Source organism: Pseudonaja textilis, chromosome 4 (assembly GCF_049901715.1).
Source record: "Pseudonaja textilis isolate UNSWEBS1 chromosome 4, rPseTex1.2, whole genome shotgun sequence".
In the NCBI taxonomy this organism is placed as follows: domain Eukaryota; kingdom Metazoa; phylum Chordata; class Lepidosauria; order Squamata; family Elapidae; genus Pseudonaja; species Pseudonaja textilis.
The window spans coordinates 71,223,037-71,245,479 of NC_141993.1; the positions used below are offsets into that span (position 1 = coordinate 71,223,037).

At 36.2% G+C, this 22,443-nt stretch overlaps 1 protein-coding gene across 7 annotated transcripts; it reads left to right on the plus strand.

Moving 5' to 3' along the window:
* Positions 1–1,062: 1,062 nt before the first annotated feature.
* Positions 1,063–21,656, plus strand: MLF1 (myeloid leukemia factor 1). 7 transcript variants are annotated; one of them, XM_026705850.2, is made up of 10 exons: positions 1,070–1,237; positions 6,230–6,380; positions 12,556–12,600; positions 12,723–12,767; positions 13,411–13,455; positions 16,645–16,734; positions 17,718–17,846; positions 18,730–18,889; positions 19,128–19,260; positions 20,008–21,656. In XM_026705850.2, the coding sequence occupies exons 1-10, from the start codon at positions 1,194–1,196 to the stop codon at positions 20,117–20,119; spliced, it is 954 nt and encodes a 317-aa protein (XP_026561635.1). In that variant the 5' UTR covers positions 1,070–1,193; the 3' UTR covers positions 20,120–21,656. The 7 variants fall into 7 exon arrangements, with proteins under 7 accessions (XP_026561641.1, XP_026561635.1, XP_026561636.1 ...); XM_026705851.2 differs by having other exon boundaries at positions 1,071–1,237; positions 16,648–16,734; XM_026705852.2 differs by lacking the exon at positions 12,723–12,767 and having other exon boundaries at positions 1,071–1,237.
* Positions 21,657–22,443: the final 787 nt, after the last annotated feature.

Below are 22,443 nucleotides of genomic sequence, written 5' to 3' on the forward strand. Positions count from 1 at the left end.
CATTACAGAATAGGTATTTTGATTGTACTTCAGAGTATTAAACTGTCAAAGTAGTTTATCAATACAGTGTCAAAATTTAACTTATAACTTATCAAACAAATTTAAAATGGACATTGAAACAACTTTCACTGATATAATTTATTAAAACTCAGGGTAAAAAAAACAGTAACGATGAAAAGCAGAGTGAATATATTTTGCTTTTTCTTCTGTTGCGTCATGGTGACAAGTTCAAGATTTCTGGACAAGGCTTTTGTTACCATTATTATGTGTTAAGTGTTTTGTGTTTTCACTATTGGTTTTAAACACCTGAACATTGCTTTGAATGCTGTAATTGGAGAGAGAAAAGCCATACAGAAATGCTTTGAATGAACATACAGATAGATGTTTAGATGGGATCCCCCTGACACAACTATCAAATCACAGACCATGCTGCCAAAACATGGATTCCAGACAGGAATTTGTCTTAATTTTTACATTTTTACTCCAGAATGTCAGCACTATAATTATTATAACAGATTCTACAGCACACAGCCAAATTGGAGCCCACCTCTCAGTCTCAAGATGCTTTTATTAGCATCATAAAGTGCCCCCGATTATTGTCTTTATATTCATTGCAATTTAGTAACTTAATCGTAGTCGTAAATAGATCCCATCACATATCAAACCAAATCCAAACGTTCCGTTATTTTCAGAGAGAGAGAGATGGGCGACTCAATGAATTCCGTTTCATTGCGCACTTGCTATTTCTAACGTGGTTATCTAGCCGCAGTTGTGTTGGTGTCTTCTTTTAGAGATTGCGCAGAATGGCTTTTCTGGGAAGGTAAAAAGGGATAAAAAAATAAGGAATAATAAAGGGAGGCCAGCGGCCCCGAAGTACGGCTCCGCACACAAACCGACCCCCTCTGGCCAAAAAGCTCATCCAAGCCGGAGGACTTGCCTTGGAGCCAGTTGCCATGGTAGCAGCAGCTCTGTTCTATTATCGTCCGTCGCCATACTGCGTGCTCCCCGGAGCCAATGGGAAAAGCGAGGCGGGATTCCAAGGGGAAAGGGGCGGGGCGAGAGCGGGGTAGGAGGTTCGTTTCCAGAGGCGGTCGTCGGGCGGCCTCAACGGAAAGATCTGGCGGTCGAGCGGCGTTGAAGGAGGAAAGAGGAGGAGGAGGAGGAGGGCAGAGGCCTTTTCGGAGCAGAAAATCATGTTCGGGCTCTCCAGGGTATTCGAAGACGATCCCTTCTTCCGGTGAGCAGGCGCGGCCTGGGTTGACTTGCGGTGGGACTGAGCGGGGAAGGCGGGGGCCGCGATTAGAGCGCCGGATAATTTCCCTGAATGAAGCCTTCTGGGTTTCAGCGGAGGGGGAGCCGCTCTGCGGACTAAGAAGCCGGTGGCCCCTCCGAGGACGGCCGCACCTGCCTTCGTGGCCTTTTGAGAGCCGGGCGCATCGAACTATGTATCCGCCGTATACCTGGGATGCGGCGTGCGGAGGATGGGCTTGCAGGGGGCCGAGGAGGAGGAGCAGCAGGGACCGCCTTGCACAATGCGCCAGCGGAGATGCAACCGCTTTGCCCCTGATGCTCCATCTTCAGTCCCCCATATTATTCATATATTATGTCTGCATGTTAGCGGGATCTAAATAAAATAGAATATTTCAGGAAGGGACCTTGGAGGTCTTCTAGTCCAGCCCCCTGCTGAAGCAGGAGACCATTTCATACCATTTCAGACAAGTGACTGTTCAGTCTCTTCTTCAAAACCTCCAGTGATGAAGCACCCACAACTTTTGAAGGCAAGCTATCCCCACTGGTTAATTGTCCTTACTGACCCCTTGGTCCACAGGCCAGCTCCCAAAATGGAGAGGATTAGAATTCAGAGTGGTTTTCATTCTCCTTCCCACCATCGGAACTGACGAAGCTTCTTGGATGAGAAGCAAAACATTATCTTCTTCCTTAAGTAAAAAAAAACCAGTCCAGTTGCCTTTTGAAAAAGCACCTTTGAGACAACTATGACTTGAATGACTAAGAATCTCCACAGACATTTTCGTTCTGTTTTGAAGGATGCTGGAATTTACATAGGCTGAAATGGGCATTTGAAGCCCCTATGTTTAAGTATATATTTTGAGTCTTAAAATCCAGCTGCTGACCCTCCCAAGGCAAGCAAAACTGTAGGCTAAATTTCTCAGGATCCCATGAGGCTGCAAATTGAATGATGGTAGGCCAAGCGCAAACCTTACGTTTTGCATCTTTGGTGTAAGTCAGAAAGGGCTTTAGGCAATGAAGAGCCTACTAACTTTCTAGAGGCCTCTTCATGTCTGCTTTGAAGTAAGCATCTCTGAGGTACATAGTGCTTATTTGCATATAATTGTATATAGAATGTAACTTGGTTTGCTCTTCTGCAACCTTCCCAACATGAAACTGTCATTGACCTTCTTGTACGGAATGAGAGAAAGCTACTCTTGCTGCGGCATGTTGGAGTTCCCTTGGAGATGTTTTACTCTTGTGTTTAGATTTCTGGCTTATATTTTGGTGAGCAATGTTCTGAAACACTACCAAAATAATAACATTTAAAAAACAACAACAACTCCTTGTGGCTTAGATTTTGATTATTACATTCTGAAAATTCAAAGATAAAATTGAATTCTCATATATTGTGCAAAAAAGAGGCAATTTTTTTTTATATTTTAAAATAACTCCTTTTATTAAAATATTTCATTAATTTTGCTAAAAGTATTTGGAATTCTCAAAGTTTTTGCTGCTGCTTCATATATGTTGAATGATCTATTTTTAAAAGTCTGTTTTTAGCTCAAAATTTAAATTTTTACCCTGTAACAATAATCACTGACTCTTAATAGAGAGTTAGCCATTGTATGTTTCTGTAATGTTATATTCTGCTAAATGCTCACTATATACAGACCTACTGTAAGTATGAATCCCATTAGAAACTTTGTTTAGTATCAAATTGTAAAAGTAATATTTTAACATCTAAACTGCATTTAAATCTGTTTAAAACTAGATTCCACTAATTTATGTTCATGTAAGCTTTTTGCTTTCACAACAAAGCTTACATGAACATAAATTAGTAGAATCTAGTTTTACAACAATCTGTGGAATCTGCTTTCACAACAAATCATAGCATCAATGACAATCCATTGTCGTATTTCTGAATATGGGTTACTAATTGTTTACAAATATTCTTAAGTTGGGTATTTATAAGCAGTCCTGAAGACTTTTACCATACTTGGAATTGTATGGTGATGAAACTTTTTATCTGTATGACCTGCTTTAGCCAAAGATAATTTTCAGATGCCATTTTTGATTTATCATTTGAGTACTCAGTCAGAAAATAGTTTCTAGTTATTTGAGAAACTGCCTGTCCACTGTAGTTTCCTGCAGTTGTCCTGTTCTGAGTCCCATTGATCAGTGTCTTTTGTGGAACTCAAGAATTGGGCCTTCTCGTCCTAATACCTCCTTTTGGGAACAACATTCCCCTGAAATTCTTATTAGCTTCCCCACCCCACCCCCACGGGACTTTATTCAACATGCCCTCAAGACCAGCTATTCCCCCAGGCCCCAGATTACAGTAGATGCTGACTTTAAGTGCTTTGATTTTAGTTTGACTAGTTTCTCCAGTCTTTTTTAGGTTTTGTACCATTGTATATTTTATTTTTCTTTTGTTAGCTTCCAAAAGTTATAATAAATTCAATTATTGTATATTTCAAAGAAATAATACATACATGCACACACACACACATACACATGCATATTAAATTTTATGGATTAATGTAATATCTATACCCAAATCAGGCTTCTATATTAATCTGGCTCATTTCCAACTTTTTCTAGGAGCAGTATGTTTGGCTATTAATTTTGCAGTACTGTAATTTCTCTGCTTAAGGTACAATTTTACGTTAGTTACAGATTATATGTAAGCTACAATTACACAGTAGTTATACAACTTTTGAAATCAGAGGACAATTTTACTCAATGTCAGCAGCTGTTTTGATGGCTCTGACAGGGTGTTAAGACTTTATGTCAGTTTTGTTGCCAACTTCTAATGTAATAAAATCAGTGGCATTAATCCAGAGACTTGCATGCTCAGACAGGCTGTTTCCTTGGTATTCATCCTTTAAAAAAATTATTTAGTCAACATGTAGAAGTCAGAAAGTAACTTGGTTTTTTCTTTAAAAAGATTAGTAGACTGAAAATGAGCAAAGGCACATGTGACTCCACATTAAAGAAATGTAGGTTGTTGGGTTAACCCATCGTGCTGATCAAATCACTTTTGCAAGTGATATTGAAAAGGAGGACAATTTCCTGTCATTCTTGCTGTTGTCCATGCACCTTAAAGCTCTGCTCTAAAAGTTGGAGAACCACTAAACTCAGTTCCAAGAGGCCATGGAAAACATATAAAGGAGAAGAGACGGAAATTCCACTGGACAAATAGATGCCCTCATACACAATATTGAATTAACCCTACTGTTGTAGATTCATTGTGAATAAGGAATACAATACTGAGAAGAACCATTCTTATTGGAACTTCCATTGTGTGCCTCCTTTAAAAGAAATAGGGACCCCAACAATGGAGAAGGAAAGGTTTTCATAAAAGTTTGAGGTTTGAAATCCTAGAAATCTGATTTGCTACCGACTAGGCAGGTCCTTGTCGGTATACTTGGGATGAGTTCAATTGTTAGATAAAATGACCTTTTAGAAGAGCAGCATCTCTTGTTGTGGAAGGAGATGAAATTTTAAGGATGGAACTGATTGGGGATAAAACATTGGGGTTTCTTTAAGTTGCAATTCCCTTGTATGGGCTACTCTCTTAGCTAGTGAAGGGGCTTCTATTCTTTGATTCAGGGAACTTTATCTGAGGGCAGGAAGATTCAATATGGGTCTGATGGGATTAGGCAGCAATAAACTGAGTTTGACCCTGATCACATCTAAAAAAGGGAGGAAAAGGGTATAGCCTCCATTTTGTTTGTTAGGTTTATTTTCTCTACCACACTACATTAGCCCTTCCGGATTGTGTCCCCAAAGTTCTAAACCTCTAATTATACTACATCTGGTTTCCTTGTAGTATAATTATCATCCCATTCTTCTCCTTATTTCTTTGAATTTAAAAATACATAGCATGCATTCCCTTGAGCATTTTGGGAAAAATATAAGCATGGCATGGAGAAGCAAAGCAGGTGTTTATATTCGTATAAATGAATATGCTGGAAATTTGGTTAAATGTAACCAAGAGTTAGATATTGTTATAATAGGTAGTAGTGGGTATATATATATACACATATTTTTTAAAATAATAAAATATAGTGGGGTTTGCATGACATTAGTCATAGTGATTGTCAGAAAATGTTTAAATATAAATACTAATTCTCATTTTTGAGAAGTACTATTTTGCATTCTGTAGATCATGCAAATTGCTAAGCACTACTTCACTATGGGAGTAAGTTCTAAAAGGGTAAACTAGTATAAAAGCTTCCTCTGCCTCACAAGGAGAGGATTGGAATTGACAGTCCAGAAATACTGTCTAGGATAAAATTGGTTTTATAAATGTCTCCTTGATTACACAGCTGGGAAGCTTTACTAGATCTCAGACTGTTTTCTGGTCCTGCCAACTTTTTTCCTGAATAGTGTAGACAGCTGCAGAAGCAATTTCCCTTCTGCAAAAGGCTGCCCTATTTTTGTATAGTCCACTACTGGGACAGAAAGCTGTACCAAATCAATGTTCTAATAACTTTTTTTATAGAAAACACTATAATATAAAACTAAAATATCAAATGGCAGCTTTCTAATATATGTATAAGCGCCACCAATTAAAACAATGTTCTGTATTTCAATTTAAGTAATGAATTGGAATTCACTGATGTAACTTGTATGGTATTAGTATATTGCAAGGTAAATATACTCAATATATTGCAGCAAAATATACCTTTCATTCTGTTGATTTTGAGAAGTCAAATCTTCTGTCTTTGTAATTGAATGAACTTATGACAGTGGATACATAGATCATGCACACTCCCTGTTTTACTGATTTACTTGTTTTAAATATTCTGTCTTTTAATCTTTCTTGGGTATCATAATGTAATATGCACCAGTTAACTCTGAAAAACAATGTGATCAGTGAAAACTATGTAAACTCTCTGTAAATAGTTGCTTTTGTTATATGTTGTATTTGAGAACTTTGCATGTTCTCTAATGCAGAGATAAATATTTTCTAGCTATCCTATTTTATTTTCAGGGATACATTTACTGCCCATAATGAACATGTACAACATTTATTTTCTGAACCTTTTGGGCGAGATCCATTTCTTTCAATTGAAGACAGACAAGGGGGTATACATCACAGAGGACATCCCAATTCTCAAATGGCCTTGAGAGACAATGACAAGGTATGTCTTTTAGATAATGTCAATTTCAGCTTTACTTCGCCTGTGTGTGAGGGGGTGGTGGTCATGTTTTGATGGAAAATATGGAGATTACAAAATTCTTACTTGATTTTTAGTTCTGAAGGATTACATTGATTTAAACCATTATTTTAATTCTGAATCCTTTTCTTTTCTCACAAAGTGAGATAACTGAATCTTTGGAATTTATGTTCTACTTTAATACTACAGGGGTTGAAGGACAGTGCTAAGTTCTGTAATCTATGCACTGGAAACTGATATAGCTTACAGCAGCAGAAACTGTCACTTGCAAGTCAGAAGGGTAACTGCCAGATTTTTTTTTATTCTTACATTTGTACTCAGGGACATCCTTTGAAATAGAAATACCCCATCTGCCTTCTAGGCTAGAGTTACTCTTTTTTTTCCTAGATATAGAAAGACCACTATGCCTTTGGCCTTTTGCTGTTTTGTTCTAATTATAATTGTGGGATTATATACCTGTAAGAAAAGTAAATAAAAATACATGTGATGCTTCTCCAACTTGGTTTTTTTATATTATATTAAATAGCTGTTTAATTCCAGAAAAGACTATAAATATGATATATAAATGTGTCTTGAACAATACCTGCAATTTATCTGGCTTTTAGTTGTCATTAAATGACAATAACAAAAATCCAAATGTCTTGCTGGTATGCACTTAAATAATATTATTACATATGCATCACTGTCTGGGAATGAATGAAACAAATTATTTAGCAGTGAAGTCTACTTTTTCGGTGGATCAGAAATGTTGGAGCCTTCTAATCTAACTAAGTTGGGGAGGACAATACAATAATAACATCCATTTTGAATTGCTCTTAGTATGAATGGACTGTAAATCAGTTGCTAGGAGCACAGAGTTGCTTTTAATGAGTTATTTCTGATTAATCATCTCTGCTGACAGATTGACTTTGATCAGTTTAGCAGAGAGGCAACTTCACTCCTTCCTGAAACCATGTGCTCATCTTCAAAGGTCTATTCCAGAGAGATGCCCCAGCCCCAGGAGAAGATTTGAGGAATGGAGAAAAGGGCAAAGAAGCAAGAGGGATGTGTTGAGTCAAAGTCCATGATGTGTACGAGTATTAACGCTACCAAATTGGATTTTGCTCAGCATCCAGAAAGAAAAAATTCACAGATCTTTAATTGAGATAGAACATTGTTGGCACATGTTATCATTGTAACATTTTTACCTGCCTTTTCAGTTGGAAATGGCACAAATTTACTTTATATGTTTTCACAAGTCAACTCAGTTTCCTCTATAATTAAATTTAATTTTGGTAAGGCTTTAAAAAAGTATACATCAATTATCATTACATCAGCTCAAAGCATTTTATAGTCAAAGCCTTAATAACATGTTCCTGTAAACATTATATTAGTTTATAAGATTTGGGAGAATTGGCAAAATAGGCTAAACTGTCACCAGCATGGAACAGGCAGTTTTGGACAGTCTTGCCTAACATGTAACATGCATGTTTTGTCTGGACTGAAACCCAAAACATGCATGTTCTGGGCACAGGTGTTCCAAGGTGGGAAGAGTAGGAAAAAAGGGAAGGCTATTGATGGAAGAAATATGTGTGGCTAAAGGAAGCTAAGAGGTAGAAGAAAGATCTGACAGGAAGATTGGGAGATGTGCAGGGACACAACAATATGGAGAAAGTGACCTTGCCCAGAATATCCCCACCAAACTTCCTTGCCACAATGTGATAGATCATAGAGCTAACATAGAAAAAAACATTATTTTATGCCTATCCCTATAGATTCTGTGGGAATCTATATTTATCATTACTTTTAAAATGCATGTCATATGTTTAAAGTATCTTGGCATTTTGATTATTATATACATGATTTAATGCTCCCAGACAATTAATTTTTGTGACTGTGATATTTTGTGTTATGATAAGGCCACTGAAGAGCATCTCAACCTTTCATAAAATTATGACAGAATGCAAACATGAATGTGGCTATATTAAGAATGCTATTCTTTCTCAGGAACTAGGGGAGGGGATGAGATCTCCTATTGTTTTGATGAATACAGTCATTCAGAAGCTGAATGATAGATAGCATCATGCAGCCAAAAAGCTATCTATTATAGGAAGTAGAATTGTTCTAGTGATGATAGGCTATAAATCTAAATTTGCACAGTCTTTGCAGTACTACATTAATTTACCTAAAAAATTACAGGGTTCTATGTTGCTATACAGTTCTTTGCTTTCCCCCATTTTTGAACAAAGGAAGCCTGTTCTGTTTCCAGGGATTATGGTGCTTTTGTGCATTGTTTGGTTTTCTACATTTCTTTCCCTTAAATCAGCTCAACATTTTCACACACCTGCACAGCTGCCACTGGGCTCTGAGTCCAGTGCAGATGCCGATCTGTGCCAGGCTTGAAGCTGCCTCTGATGATGCTGATCTAGGTGCTGATCTGCGCCAGGCTCTGAGCCGCTGGTGGCATGGCAGCAGCGGTGGGAAGTGTGAAAATGGGAAGCCCCCAGCTGTCCTCCCTGACGCACTTTGCATTCTGCTCACCTCTTGCTCGTCCACCTATTTGGCTCTCCCTCTGGCCACTCATGGTGAGTTGTCCGTGCAGCACGTTGGCCATGTGGATTTGTCCTGTGGTGACTTGGCACCTGTGAGTTGGCAGAGGCATCTTGGCGGTAGTGAGTTGGCAGCAATGAGCTAGCCACGGTGAGTTATGCTAGACCCATGGAACAATCATTTCCTCATATTTGTTGCAGTAATATTCTCATTGGGCTTAATTACAGTAGTGTTTAAAATACCCTTTCATTAAGAAATTAGATATTAATATTCTCCCAAAAAGTATACACTGGCTTTGGCAAGTTGATTGCCTTCAGACATTGTTGAATACAGATTCCATACGTTCTAGTTAGCTACCATTAGAGTTACTGGAAACTGCTTATACTTTGACAGCAGATTATTGCTACTACTAAGTTCCTAGCCCATGTATTAATAAAAAAAATTAATATACCCCAATATTTCATAGGTACCTAGTAGAGTACCTGGAGTTATGCCTAGGCCTCAGTATATGCTCCATGTAAATTCTCCAGTTTGATTGTGTGTAAGGAAAAATTTTTCAATTGTATGACTAAAATTTGTATTTGCTTCAAATTTTAATTGTAGAAGTCAGTTATGCTGTGTAAAATGAGATTTTTTAAAAATATGGGATGAGGAGAATATAACATGAAAGTAGAAAGTAGAAAGGAGTAGAGGTAAGTAGTGTATGCTTTGCAAGGGAATAGGCGGAGATAAATGAGTCATGAGATAGAAAGAATAAGCCATAAATGAGTAGAATTGTTGAGTGATTCTGCTTGTGAACAGGGATCTTGTAAGCACGTTGTATATAAAGTACTGTAAATTTGCTGAAAACATGCGGAATGACCAGTATAAACACGTTTTTCATGTGATGCTTTTAGTATAACTGTATCCTTCACCCATGTTTTTGGACATTCTGATGTACTTCTAATTTATTTTTTAAAGGATTTATAGACAGCTTCAGTTGCATAACTCTAAGTGGCATACAGCATTCTCCTTACATAAATATGAAGATTGGCTGTGCTATCTCTATTCAACTTTCCACAACTACTCCTACTAATTTCTTCTGAAGTCTCAGTCTGTGCAGTCATTTAGTCTGACTGATAGTTTTTCCATTCAGTCATAGTTAAGTCTGTTCTCTGTGTTGTGAATGTACCTGCATTCAGTAGTATTTATAGCCTCATCTTTTTATATGTGTACTGGCAAGTAACTTATCCGTGGTGGATTTATAAGCCAAAATATTCTGTATATTGTGACAGATTTACTCAATATGTCTTTTCAATGACCTTTGAATCTGCTGACATTGTTAGGATTCCATGACTATTTTTGTATTTTACATAATCTTTGATTTTACAACATAATTTGCTTGCCTGCAGACTATTTCCCTTATTTATTTTAATTGTTGTGGTCGGCAATTTTTCTCAGCTTGCTATAATTTATTAATTAAAATTTATGCCTTGAAGAGGAACAAGTTTGTTGATGTATTCAAAGTTTCTTTTTGAACTGGATAATCTCCACTGAATCTACATGGAATTGAATATTTGGAAACATGAGTGATGTTTATAGTGCTTAACTTGATACTTCAAAGCTAGTTAAAAGTTTTTTTAATGATAGATATAGAAGCTTAAAGTATAATCATTCATTAAGCATGTCTATTTCAGTTTGAAATTAGATGTGGCAGAAGCTGCAATGTTTGTTCATATACCAAATGAAAGTATAGTGCAAGTTGTAACTATGATTTGAAAAGAAGCACAATGATGAGAGCTGGTAACTTTCCCTTCCTTCACACCTGGCACATAACAAACTGCCTGCATGAATGCCCTAGGAGTTGTTCTGTCCCAGGGTGTCTGAATTCAGATGAAAACAAAAATGAAACTTGGCTCCTGGATTATAAGAAGGCTGGGGAGATCTATTTGTTTGTTTGTTTGTTTCTTCAATTTCTATGGCTGCCCATTTTAATCAATGATTCTAGTCTAGGATGCTTACTATTCAAAACATATATGTTACTGTTAAAAATATTTGAAAACATTTGAAAACAATAAACAATAAAACCAATATAAACACCCAAAACATCCAAATTAAATACACATAGGAGCAAGATACTTGGTCAGTTAGCAGTATAGCCAGTAAATAGGATCCTTGACACATTTGAACACCCAGGCCTGGGAACATAGCCAGGTTTTTAGGACCTTACAGGTTTGGGGGCCATTCTGATCTTTGAAGGGAGAATGTTCCATAGTTTGGGCTACTGCAGAAAAAGCTCATCTTCTATCTCCACTAGCCAACATTCTTTGACTGACAGGATATGCACCATATCCATTCTACTCAATCTGGTTGGAAAGGTAGAGACTCTTGAAAAAAAATGTGATTCTATCAGGTACCCTGGGCACAAGCCATATAGTGCTTCCAGCATCCTGAATTGCATCCAGAAACACATCAGTAACCAGTGCAACTCACATATGTGTGCTACGTTATGTGTGCTATGTATTTGGCACCATCTGCACAGTTGCATTCTGCACCTGTTGAAGTTTCCAAACAGTCTTCAAGGGCAGCCCCATGTAAAGGGTGTTATTGTAGTCTAACTTGAAGGTTACACGGGCATGAGTTACTGTGAGCAGGGTCCTCCCAGTCCAGGTATGGGAGCAACTGGCACATATGAAGGTGTGCAAAAGCCCTCCTAGCCACTTTTCCACCTGTTCTTCAAGCAGGAGCCACAAGTCCTGGAGGACACCTAGATTTCACATTGGGTCTGTCTGGGATTGCTCAACCCATCTAGAATCAAAGTTGGAAGAACCTTGTTGGGAGGGGGGGGGTGTTGTCCAAATACTCACAACACTTGGTCTTGCTAGGATTGTCTCATCCAGTCCCCAAGACCCTGGAATAGTATGTCCACGGCTTCACTCAAGAGAGGCCTGGGGTAGAGATATAAAGCTGGGTGTCATCTGCATACTGATGACATCTCACCCCAAACCGATGGATCATCCTACCCAGCAGCCTCATATAAAAGTTGAATAGGAGAAAGAACAGAGTGCTGAGGCAGCCCACAAAATAAGGGCGCAGGCTAGATCTCTCTCCCTCTGTGAACATTGACTGGAACTGGCCCTGGAAAAAGGAAAGCCAGCACAGAAATTGTTCGCCCTCAGTTCCCTCAGCTGGCCCAGAAGGATTCCACGATCAAGGCTATTGAATGCTATTGAGAAGTCAAGAAGAACCAGGTTGGATGCACTGCCTCCACCCCACTCCGGCCAGAGGTCATCCATCCATGAGTGCGATCAATGCCATTTCAGTCCCAAACCCTGATCTGAACCACAAGAAAAGGGACCAAATAATAATCCTCATCCAGGGTTCTCAAAAGCTACTATGTGACCATATGCCATGAAACAATAATAGATTCATGATTTTCCTATCCCAGTTGTTACATTGTTCCCTATTGCCCCTTTTATTTAAAGAGGTTGTATGGATGATCTCTTTGCCCTCACATTTTTCATGTTTTAAGATTGATTTGGAGAATTTCTTGATTTTAATCTATGACATGTGTATCCTTCTGCAACAATTATTTTGCAGCAATTTACATAAATTGATATTTTTCTTACAGGCGATGAGCTGTTCCCTTATGCCTTTTAACAGTTTTGGTGGCATGGTTAGTATACAAATACAACACACATTTAATCTGAGCATGCCTTTGTTCCCCTTGAATTTTCTAAACCATAATAATTTTTAAACCAAGCAACAATTTTGAATGGACTGGTGCTTCTCTTTCAGGGATCAAGTTTTCCATGTATACCCTTTGGCACTTTTGGTGGCATGGTCAGTATACTAACAACAAAGATTGCTAAGATTTGGTGCTATGGGCATTGTGCATTAGCATTTTTGTTACTTTTCATTTTTTCTTTTTGTCCAGAAATAAACCTTACATTTATCTTATTTTTTTTCACTTTGCTAAGTGAATCCTTTTTTTAAAATAAAATGCTATATATATTTATATTATTATTATTATGAAAAATAGGATATAACCCTTCCAATTGTAGTATACTTCTCCCCCCAAGGGATCTTAAGAAAACTTTGGAGTGCATTGGGATTATGAAGTAGTAAACATAGTTTAAATTTAGTTTATGGTAAAATATATATGTAGGTGGAAATTTTTGAATGTTTGAAGCGAATAGATGATTCTTTAAAAAAAAAGAAAAGGTGAATAGGAAAATTAAGATTTCCATAAAAAAAAAGATGTAGAAATGAGGACTGCAAGATTCTTAGCTAGCTTAATAATACAAAACTTGCTTTTTTTTGTTGAAGGTAATAAGAAGTACACTTGATAGAAAATGTGTAGGCTTCTTAGTTATTTTAGTAGCAGATTTCAAGAAAGTTGAGTCCAGGTGCACTTCCATTCAGTTATATTTTAAGGCCATAATATTAATGCTGCAATTTATATGATCTACAATTTTTCTTTTAGGCCATGAGTTTTCCGCTTATGCCTTTTGGCTGTTTTGGTGGCATGGTTAGTATATTACACACACATATTTATTTATTTTTTTGGTGATGTGGACATGTCTATTTCACTTGTTCTAAAGCTAAGCATCTTGCATTTTGCTTTATACGTACATTTTAGTATGCTTGTTTCATTTTGTGAAACTGTTTTGTGTTTTTTTTTCCCCCTTTTGGGGAAATCATTGTTAAAATACCTATTTAGTGTCTGTGGAGATTAAAATGATGCTATAATTTCCAAAGGGGTCTCTTTTATTATCTTTTATTTTCCTTTCATATATAATAAAGCTATGAGAGGAATAAAAACTCAACTTCCAATGCCTTTCTTTGTATTAATCTATATTATATAGTGAGACTATATTAATAAATTCATAATATAGTTATTTATGTCATTCAGCCGTATCTTTCTAAATCATTTAAACAAATGTAAAACAAACAATATATACTGAACAGGTAGCAATTAAAATTGGGGTCAGTTATATACTGAGGTCATGAGCTCTTTGAACATATTTTGGCTCTTTTGTCACAGAACAATTCAAGCAAGTATATTTGCTGTAGGGAAAATATGCTTTTATTTGTCCTTTTTGAATCAAAGTAAGCTCCAACTTTTTCTGTCCAAGGCCATTATAAGAATGTGTGAATGATGCTGTACCATGATTGTGTTTGAAATATATTACTTGATCAGAAAGATCTTTGTGCCTCTTTCTTTTGGACCTGCTCAATGGCTTTTAGCATGGAGTTAAATATAGGATTTATATTGTTTGAAAAACAAAGCAGTGAAAAACTGGCAAAGTTCTGCATTTCCTATTACAATAATCTAATTTCTGTGAACATTCCTGGCATGTACATTACTGTACATGCTGTATTGTACTGTAGTTTCTTTCCAAAACTACTTTCTAAAAACACGTCATATTAGTCTGTTTTTTCCTCCATTGCAAATATCAAAATATTAATTTCTTCTTCCATAATTACTGTATGCAGTGTATATTGGCCTATACCTTTTAATGGAGACTGGGGGAAATTAATTAAAAATGGCCAAGATATCATTTGAATATCTCTGCAGGCCTTTTGCTTCCATCTTTAATTCTTAAATTCTTTTCTAATGAAAACATTTTGCTTCAGTTTCTATCAATGTTTTTTTCTTGGGCATACCATTCATATAAAAATGATCATGTATTCTTTATGTAGTATCCTATGAGGTTTGCTAATTGGGAAGTACAAGAAATATAGCACTTAGACACAACCAACATTATGAAAGCATTAATGCTCCGTTCATTAATTGGGTTTTCCCTCTAACTGTATTAAAGTTTCTCAAATTTTAGAGCAGGTTTAGAAGAAGGGACAATTTGTTGTCTCAGCAAAACCATTCTGCTGTCAGAGACACATCATTAGATGCAATTCCATCAATGGATTCCTAAATATAGCTTAACATTTATAATTGCAAATGATAATTTAAAAGGTAGAGACTTTATTGCCTAATGAAGGTTGGGAAGTCGGTTATAAATCAAAATTACTATTTATGATTTTTATATTTTCACTGTCAGGGGAAAAGGATTGTTAACATGTCTGCTGAGGTCCTGGAATAATTCGGCCAACCGAGCTATTGTATACCTATATTAGGAATGGGAGACATCATTTTTGTTCTAATAAAATAAAAATAAAAAATGACTTAAATGCTGTAGTCATGGTTTTTAAATTTCAGCCCTTTGTTACCTTTTGTAACTTCCTCTCATCCAATTTTGAGAACGTCCAAATTCTATGACACTCTAGCACTGGGTAAATATAGAAAGAGAGGGAAAGGGAGAGAAAGAGAGAAAGATCAAGAGCGCACATGTCAGATATTTCAATGAGTTGGATGTTCTTTGGTTTCATAGAATTAGAATTTAGAATAGAATAGGGTAGAATGGAATAGAATAGAATAGAACACAACAGAATAGAACAGAACAGAATAGAATAGAATAGAATTCTTTATTGGCCAAGTGTGATTGGACATACAAGGAATTTCATTCAGTTTTCTCCATTCTTGCTTTCTTGCTTGTTTCATTTTGTATGTGAGCCATACATTTACATGCTAATATTTTCGGTGAGTTTACTGGTATTCCTATAACATTTTGCCTGCTTCTATAGCCTTCTCTGTGGTCTGTAAAGGTGTTAATGCTCTGGCTGGAATGTTGGTAACGTGATAGCAGTCTAAACAGAAGTCATGGTTACTGCATTCCCATTATAGATGATGGAACTGAGTCAACAGTGTGCCATACAAGTGTTGTGTTCTGTCATTAGTCTGTATCTTTTTTCACATATAATTGTATTCCTAAATTGCATATTCCAAATCACAAAAGAGAACCTAGTTTATGGAGTGATTAATCAGCTTTTAAATTGACCCAGACGTAGATAGCCATTCAAGAAATCCACACAAAAAGAAACATTTTTTTTCTGCACATGGCTAATCATAGCCTAGTGAAGATTTCATTTTGTGCTTTTTAGCTTGATAGTAACAAGCATAATCAACAAGCTTTGCCACTCTATTCTAAATTTTCTTTTTCATAAAACAGATTACAGTGATATTTCAATTTACCTAATGATATAAACTTGTTTTTCATATGTTTGTGAACTAATTATTGTTGTAATAACTTGTTATTTCATTGAAAACTTAATGACTGAGAAATGAGTTTAAAATCTATGAAATCGTATTTTGATTCAATTTTACGTAAAGTTAATAAGGAAAGCCTTTCGGATACTTCTATAGATATGTATTTGTATGCCTGGTCCAACAATCTTCTCTAGGAACATATTTGACTAAGGGCCAAACTAGATGTGATGTTGGCTGTCCCACGGTTTGGAATTTCACCTACTGACAAAACTTGGAAGTGACACTTTAGGAGATGTGGTTTAACATATTCTGGCAGTCTATTCTTATACACTACCTTGTATATTAGCTTAGAGAAATTTCCGGCGGTTTGTCTTGTTTTACTACAGCTGAATTGAGAAGAGTATAATAGAAAAAGAGAAGTGTTTCATAAAACACCAAGCATCACCTTCATTTTCTATTTTTTTAAACTGTTGCTCTTAATTGCTATATCTTTGTCCTATCTTCTGATGTCTGAAAAAGTAAGCTTCTTCCCACCTGTGCGTGAATGAATTGTAATAAAATTTCTGAGTTTTGAAGCATTTCATTGTTTCTTTTTCTTCCCCTCTGTTGAAGCAGAACATGAATTTCAGAAATCCGTTCTTTGCAATGGACAGAATGATGTCAAACATGAGAACTGGTATGATGGAAATGCAAAGAAATTTTGTAAGTTGTTAAATTTTTATGTCAATTTTGTCATGAATATTATTCATTAAAATAATAGGTAAAAATAGATTTCGTTAGAGTAAAGGTCCCAATCCCAGTCTGTGGCCTGGTCTGGGGCCTAACCTGTTCTGAACAAAGCCATGGAAGTGGTGAGAGCACACATGCGCGCACAACCATCCCCTCTCTCCCCCCTCCCCCCACTGCTGCCTCCGCCAGTTTGAAAATGCTGCCTTAGAGAAAGAGGTTAGTAGTGCGTTATTATCAATTGATAGTTTTTAATTTCAATCTAAGTTGTGTGTTCTATAATGAAGGAACTGTAGAGCTTATCTACAGTTAGAATCATTTTCACAATGTAATGTGGTGCTTTCTTTGGTTTCATATCCCACCCCCTAATGCTGGCCTTAGATATATCTAATTGATGCATTTAAAAAGTGGATAGAAATGCCTGTCCTGCCATGAAGATACGTCTTTAAATGTGCCTAACTGATTGGTGCATATTTGTGTTAGCTTTTGACTGTTTGCCAGAAAGAAAGAAATTAGTTCGGAAAAACTTTCTTTCAAACTGCACGAGAGTAGACTTTTACTCATTTCCAGCATCTGACAGTTCCAAAATCAGTTCTTCTGTTAAATTAAGCCTGTTTGCCAAGTGAATGGGTAAGTTTGAATAATGCTTCAGAACGTTTTACAGGCCTGGGATATTAAGTTTTGTAGATGTGATTTCATTTCCTAAGATTCACTTTTTATTGTCTTAAGTGCAGCTTTAATGAAGTCAACTATGCCTCACATTTAGTTTGATGTGCATAGATACATGTTTCTCTTGGCAGTTACAGAAAAATAGGTTGCCATAGTATTCTCACAGGATCTTTCCACCCAGTGTAATCTATAGTCTTGTGGTAGAGGACTGCAAACATCCATTAAATATTGGCTTCCATTCTGGACTCTAATTGTGTAGTCTTTGCTTGTTTTTAAATTATTTTCTTCAGGATAAGATGGCACTTGATCCAAATGCTCACTCCTACAGTTCTTCCTCAGTGATGACCTATTCCAAGAAGGGTGACGAACCGCCAAAAGTTTTCCAAGCTTCAGCCCAGACACGGACTGCTCCAGGAGGGGTACGATAACATTTTGGGAATCCTCTCCTAACTAATAATAGTATTACTCTAATTTGGTATGTGCTTCTAAATGTATTATTATAAATGTATTATTATGCAATAGAACAAAGCATTGGAAAATTAGTATAAACGTTTGAAATTAAAACTTGAGTTTGAAGTGATGGCATGATGTTTAAAAAGCCCCTTCATTGCTGTGCTCATAGGTGCTGCCATCTAATTTTGAATTTGAACCTTAACGTCAAGTTCATGAAATAGAGCATGCAAGCAAGATAAAACTGTTGAAAATAGCCCACAGTAAATCTCTTTAGCGGCTCAGCCAGTACTTCTTTATCAAAAAGCTTCTAATAATATACTTAACGGGCATGCTGATAAGTAGTAGCCAAGATTGTCGAGATAGTTAGTGTTCCTTTCATGTGGCAAATAGCAGAACACTCTTTATCTCTGTAGCTGAAAAGTTCCATTCACTGGCTATATTTAGATAAGTTATGATAGTTTTTGAACCATTCTCATGAGACAATGTTGAAACCTTAAAATACTGGAATTCATGCCTAGTTTCTCTATATGTGAATCAACATACATGCCAAGGCCATAATTCAGAGACATGATTGTGCATGCAACTGAATTGTTTTATGTGTGGTTTTTGCTGCTAGAACTGCTCTCTTCCACCTCCGCCCTAAAGTATAACTTCCGCAGCATAGTGAGTGATATGTGCTCATAGTGTAGCCTTCTGCACTTGTCATGTTTATTCTGTGATTAATTTAGGCTTCATATATATGTTTCCATGATTTGTAGAAAGTTTACTTGAAAGGAGAAATCCAGAAAACTAATTAGGATGTTTTCTTCTTATTACATTTTTTATTTGTTTGTTTTTGCTTTAATTCAGATTAAAGAAATCAGAAAAGCTTGTAGAGATTCTGAAAGCGGGTTGGAAAAAATGGCCATTGGTCATCATATTCATGATCGTGCTCATGTAGTTCAGAAGGCAAAGAACAACAAAACTGGTGATGAAGAATTGAATCAAGAATTCATTAATTTAGATGAAGGTAATTAGCCATGCTGCTGGCTTCTATTTCTTCTATTTCCTCCTCCCTCCCTCCCCTCTTTCTTATATGATCAATGCTGTTTAGATGGCACCATAAGCATATACCTGCATACATATAAAATGGTGTATTGTGCATTTTGTAGATAATTATGTATTTTTTATTAGTGCAAAACATCGAGAGAGATATACACACTTTCAAATGAAGAAATTTATAATTTAAAATTGCAATTGTTTGCCAGGAGAAGCTCATGCATTTGATGAACAATGGCAAAAGGAGATTCTGAAGTTTAAGCCCTCTGGAGGAAGATACAATATAGATTCCCCAAAACATAGAAGCATTCATCATGTAAGCAAGGAGGATGCTCCAAGGAGGTATACAATGTAATCTTTCTTGTTTTGCCTTACACTATTTTAAGAGAGAGAGAGTCAGAATTCTTTTATGATGTCATATGTGTATAAGGATTCTATGCTTATTTTTCAGGAATGCATTCAACTACTGTGTACCTTAAGCATCCTAATATAAAAATACTGGCACTAATTGTCTGCTGGTTAGTTCAATTAAAACCTACAAAAGAAAAATATCAAAACAGAAAATCTGTGGGAAAACAGTACTGCCCAAGATGGGGATAAGGAACATGTCCCACAAACATTGATAAATTACAACCCTGGGTATCCCTTAGTATTTAATAGCTAAGACTTTAGCAACATGTTGTGTCTCACAAGTTTTCTACTCTTGTATTGGTGCAGTCCTGGTCCCCTGCATGTTTCTTTTCCCCAGCTCTGAAGGACTCCATCTTCATAGGATTACAGGTGACGCTAATTGAGGTGGGACGTTGCACTTTAGCTTTGCAAGCCATCTGAAAAACAGTTTCTAGATATAACAGTTGTTTCTTTATGCACAGGTGTCAAATTTGTGGCTTCACAAATTTTTCCCCCATTTGCAGAACTAGGGTGGGCGTGGCCTGCGTGTGACGCATCCGGCCCATAGGCCGCCAGTTTGACACCCCTGCTTTAATGAATGGTTAAAGGTTTTCCCCTGTATATTCTGTGTTTAGCTGATGTTACATTGTATAAAACAAACCTCAAAGTATTCCCTTTTTGTTATCCTTGTTTTTTCAGGGAGAAGATGCACCCAAGAACAGCAATAGAAGGACCGAGGAGACCCACATCTTCTCTTGAAAAACTCAGTGTCAAGGGATCACATGTTCCTCTCAAACCCAGCAAAAAATAATTGTGTTGCTTTTCTTGTTAATATGGTTGTCTGGAGAGAGGACACAATAATTCTGGATCAACAAATAAGACCAAGCTTTCTGTTCCTAGCATTAGTGACTCTTTTTTTTTCTCTTTTGACTACTGAATGTTTATGTCGGTTTCAGCTTCTTGGTAAGACTTGGCTCTGAACAGTAAATGAAAAACACTGATACCGAAATGTACTTTATGGCTTTTTAAAAGAAAATGTGGAATGTTACAGCTGTTTTCATTAACACCCAACTGTTCTAACAAATATGGGGACAAAGTTAGCATTACAAATATAGTACCAGGTTTCAAGGACTTTAAATTAAAGCATTGTTACAAGCATTGTAACTCAAGAAGCAATACTGGTGTGTATGCTTTTGGCAAAAGGCCAGTCTTTCAAAGTCTGGGTTATAGCTGAACTGCAAAATCATTAGCCATTATGTAATAAACATGTCAATTTTCTTATTATTACTGAAGTCTACCCAAAATTAGTTTCCCCAATATATTACATGAACAGAATTAGTACCTTAGTTATATTTTGGGTAGAGAAAAACAAAACAAAATAAAAACATGAATCCAAACTAAAGCATTTCACTAAGGGGGGGTTCTGCCATCTTTGCGTAAAATATTTAACCCAACCCATTTTATTTTCTTTAGATTTGTAAAAAAAAACACATTCTGCTTTGATTGAAAGTTGTGTTCTAAATGATTGAATTCCACATTCTAATTATTATTTTGATGGAAAAAGTAATAATTTTTACAAACAATGATTTATAATAGGAAAAATGTGGTTTTTTTAATTAGGATTGGGTCAGGTAAATAGCAATGTAACGTTCATAGGGCAAACAGGAATTCAAAGAAAGTGGTAACTGAAGCTCATTTCAGTTTTCGTATTCCGTACTGGAGCAAAAAGGGTGCACAGCTGACATCAAGTGATGAAGAATTTCTGAATTATCAATCCATTTTAAGACAGTTTTTAGTGCCACTCTCCTTCTTTCTCTTGAAGATATTTTCCTCTTGTTCATAATTATTTTGTTTGTTTACTGATTAATTAGTTCATTTTCATGAAGCTGAAGGGTAAGCTAGAGATGCAAGTTTTGCAGTAGGGAAAGTACAGATTTACTGAAAGTAGTTGTCAACATGACGTTTTAAGCAATTCAAATTGATAAAGCATCTTATAATGCAAAGTCACATTAAAACACGGATATTTGGATTCATTGTTTATCAAGGCTTGTCAGTTTAGATATTGCTGCTCTATAGGGATAACTGGGAAATATAGTTTTGATATCTGAGCTTCTGTGTTGAAAGTTCTAATATTGTGATATCTTATTAAACATTTACTAAGTAAAATATATGTACCTCTGCTCTTTCAAGGTATGTAACTTAAGGTATGTATATGTATGCCATTCCTCTTATTGAATAAACACTATGCTATATTAGATTGACAATTTTAACTTAAATCAATCTTTCAAATTTCAAATAGTTCTTCATTAACATGCACTTTTTTGATAATAAAGAACTATTCAACAAAATGTGTGTGTGTCTTGCAGAAGAAATGGTACAATGCTGTGCTGAAATTATAATCTATAGCCTACTTTCTTAACTAGCATTTATAAGCCTGTTAACCCTTTCTATTCTCAAAGATCTCTGGCCAGAGTACAAAATATAAAAGAACAAAATATTGTAAACATATTAATAAATTATTTAAGGTTTTTTAGCTTTTCAGATTTAATAGCTGTTGCTGAAAACATAAGTCTTTTCTATGGTTAGGGAATATTAAATTGCAGCACAGGTTTATTCAGACTTTAAGATTATGTACAGGGAGTCCTTAAAGCCAGTTTGTTTAGTGATGATTCAAAGTTACAACAGCCCTGAAAAAAATGATTTATGACTGTTTTTCAGACTTATAACTGTTGCAGCATCCCCCCCATGGTCACATGATCAAAATTCTGGCGCTTGGCAGTTGGCTCATATTTATGATGCTTGCACTGTCCCTGACCTTCTGCAATCTTCAAAGTCAGTGGGGAAGCCAGATTCATTTAACAACCGGATTATTAACTTAACAACTGCACTGATTCACTTAACAACTGTGGCAAAAACGGTAGTAAAATAGAGCAAAACTCACTTAACAAACATTTCTCTTAGCAACAGAAATTTTGGGCTCAATTATAAAGGACTACTTTATATCCTGGGGTCAAACCAAGAATTGCAATAGACAAAGTGAGATTGCCACTTATTTCATATTTTCCTGCTGTTATTATGGAACTCAGAAACTTGTGGTTCTCAGTAAGAAAAGTAGCAAATCATTTTACAAGTTTC

Bases quoted from the DNA above. Each gene is read 5' to 3' on its own strand.
- MLF1 (XM_026705850.2), top strand. From the start codon at position 1,194: ATGTTCGGGCTCTCCAGGGTATTCGAAGACGATCCCTTCTTCCG. The intron at 16,735-17,717 runs GTAAGTTGTTAA...TATTTTCTTCAG, and splicing joins TGGAAATGCAAAGAAATTTT to GATAAGATGGCACTTGATCC. The intron at 17,847-18,729 runs GTACGATAACAT...GCTTTAATTCAG, and splicing joins CACGGACTGCTCCAGGAGGG to ATTAAAGAAATCAGAAAAGC.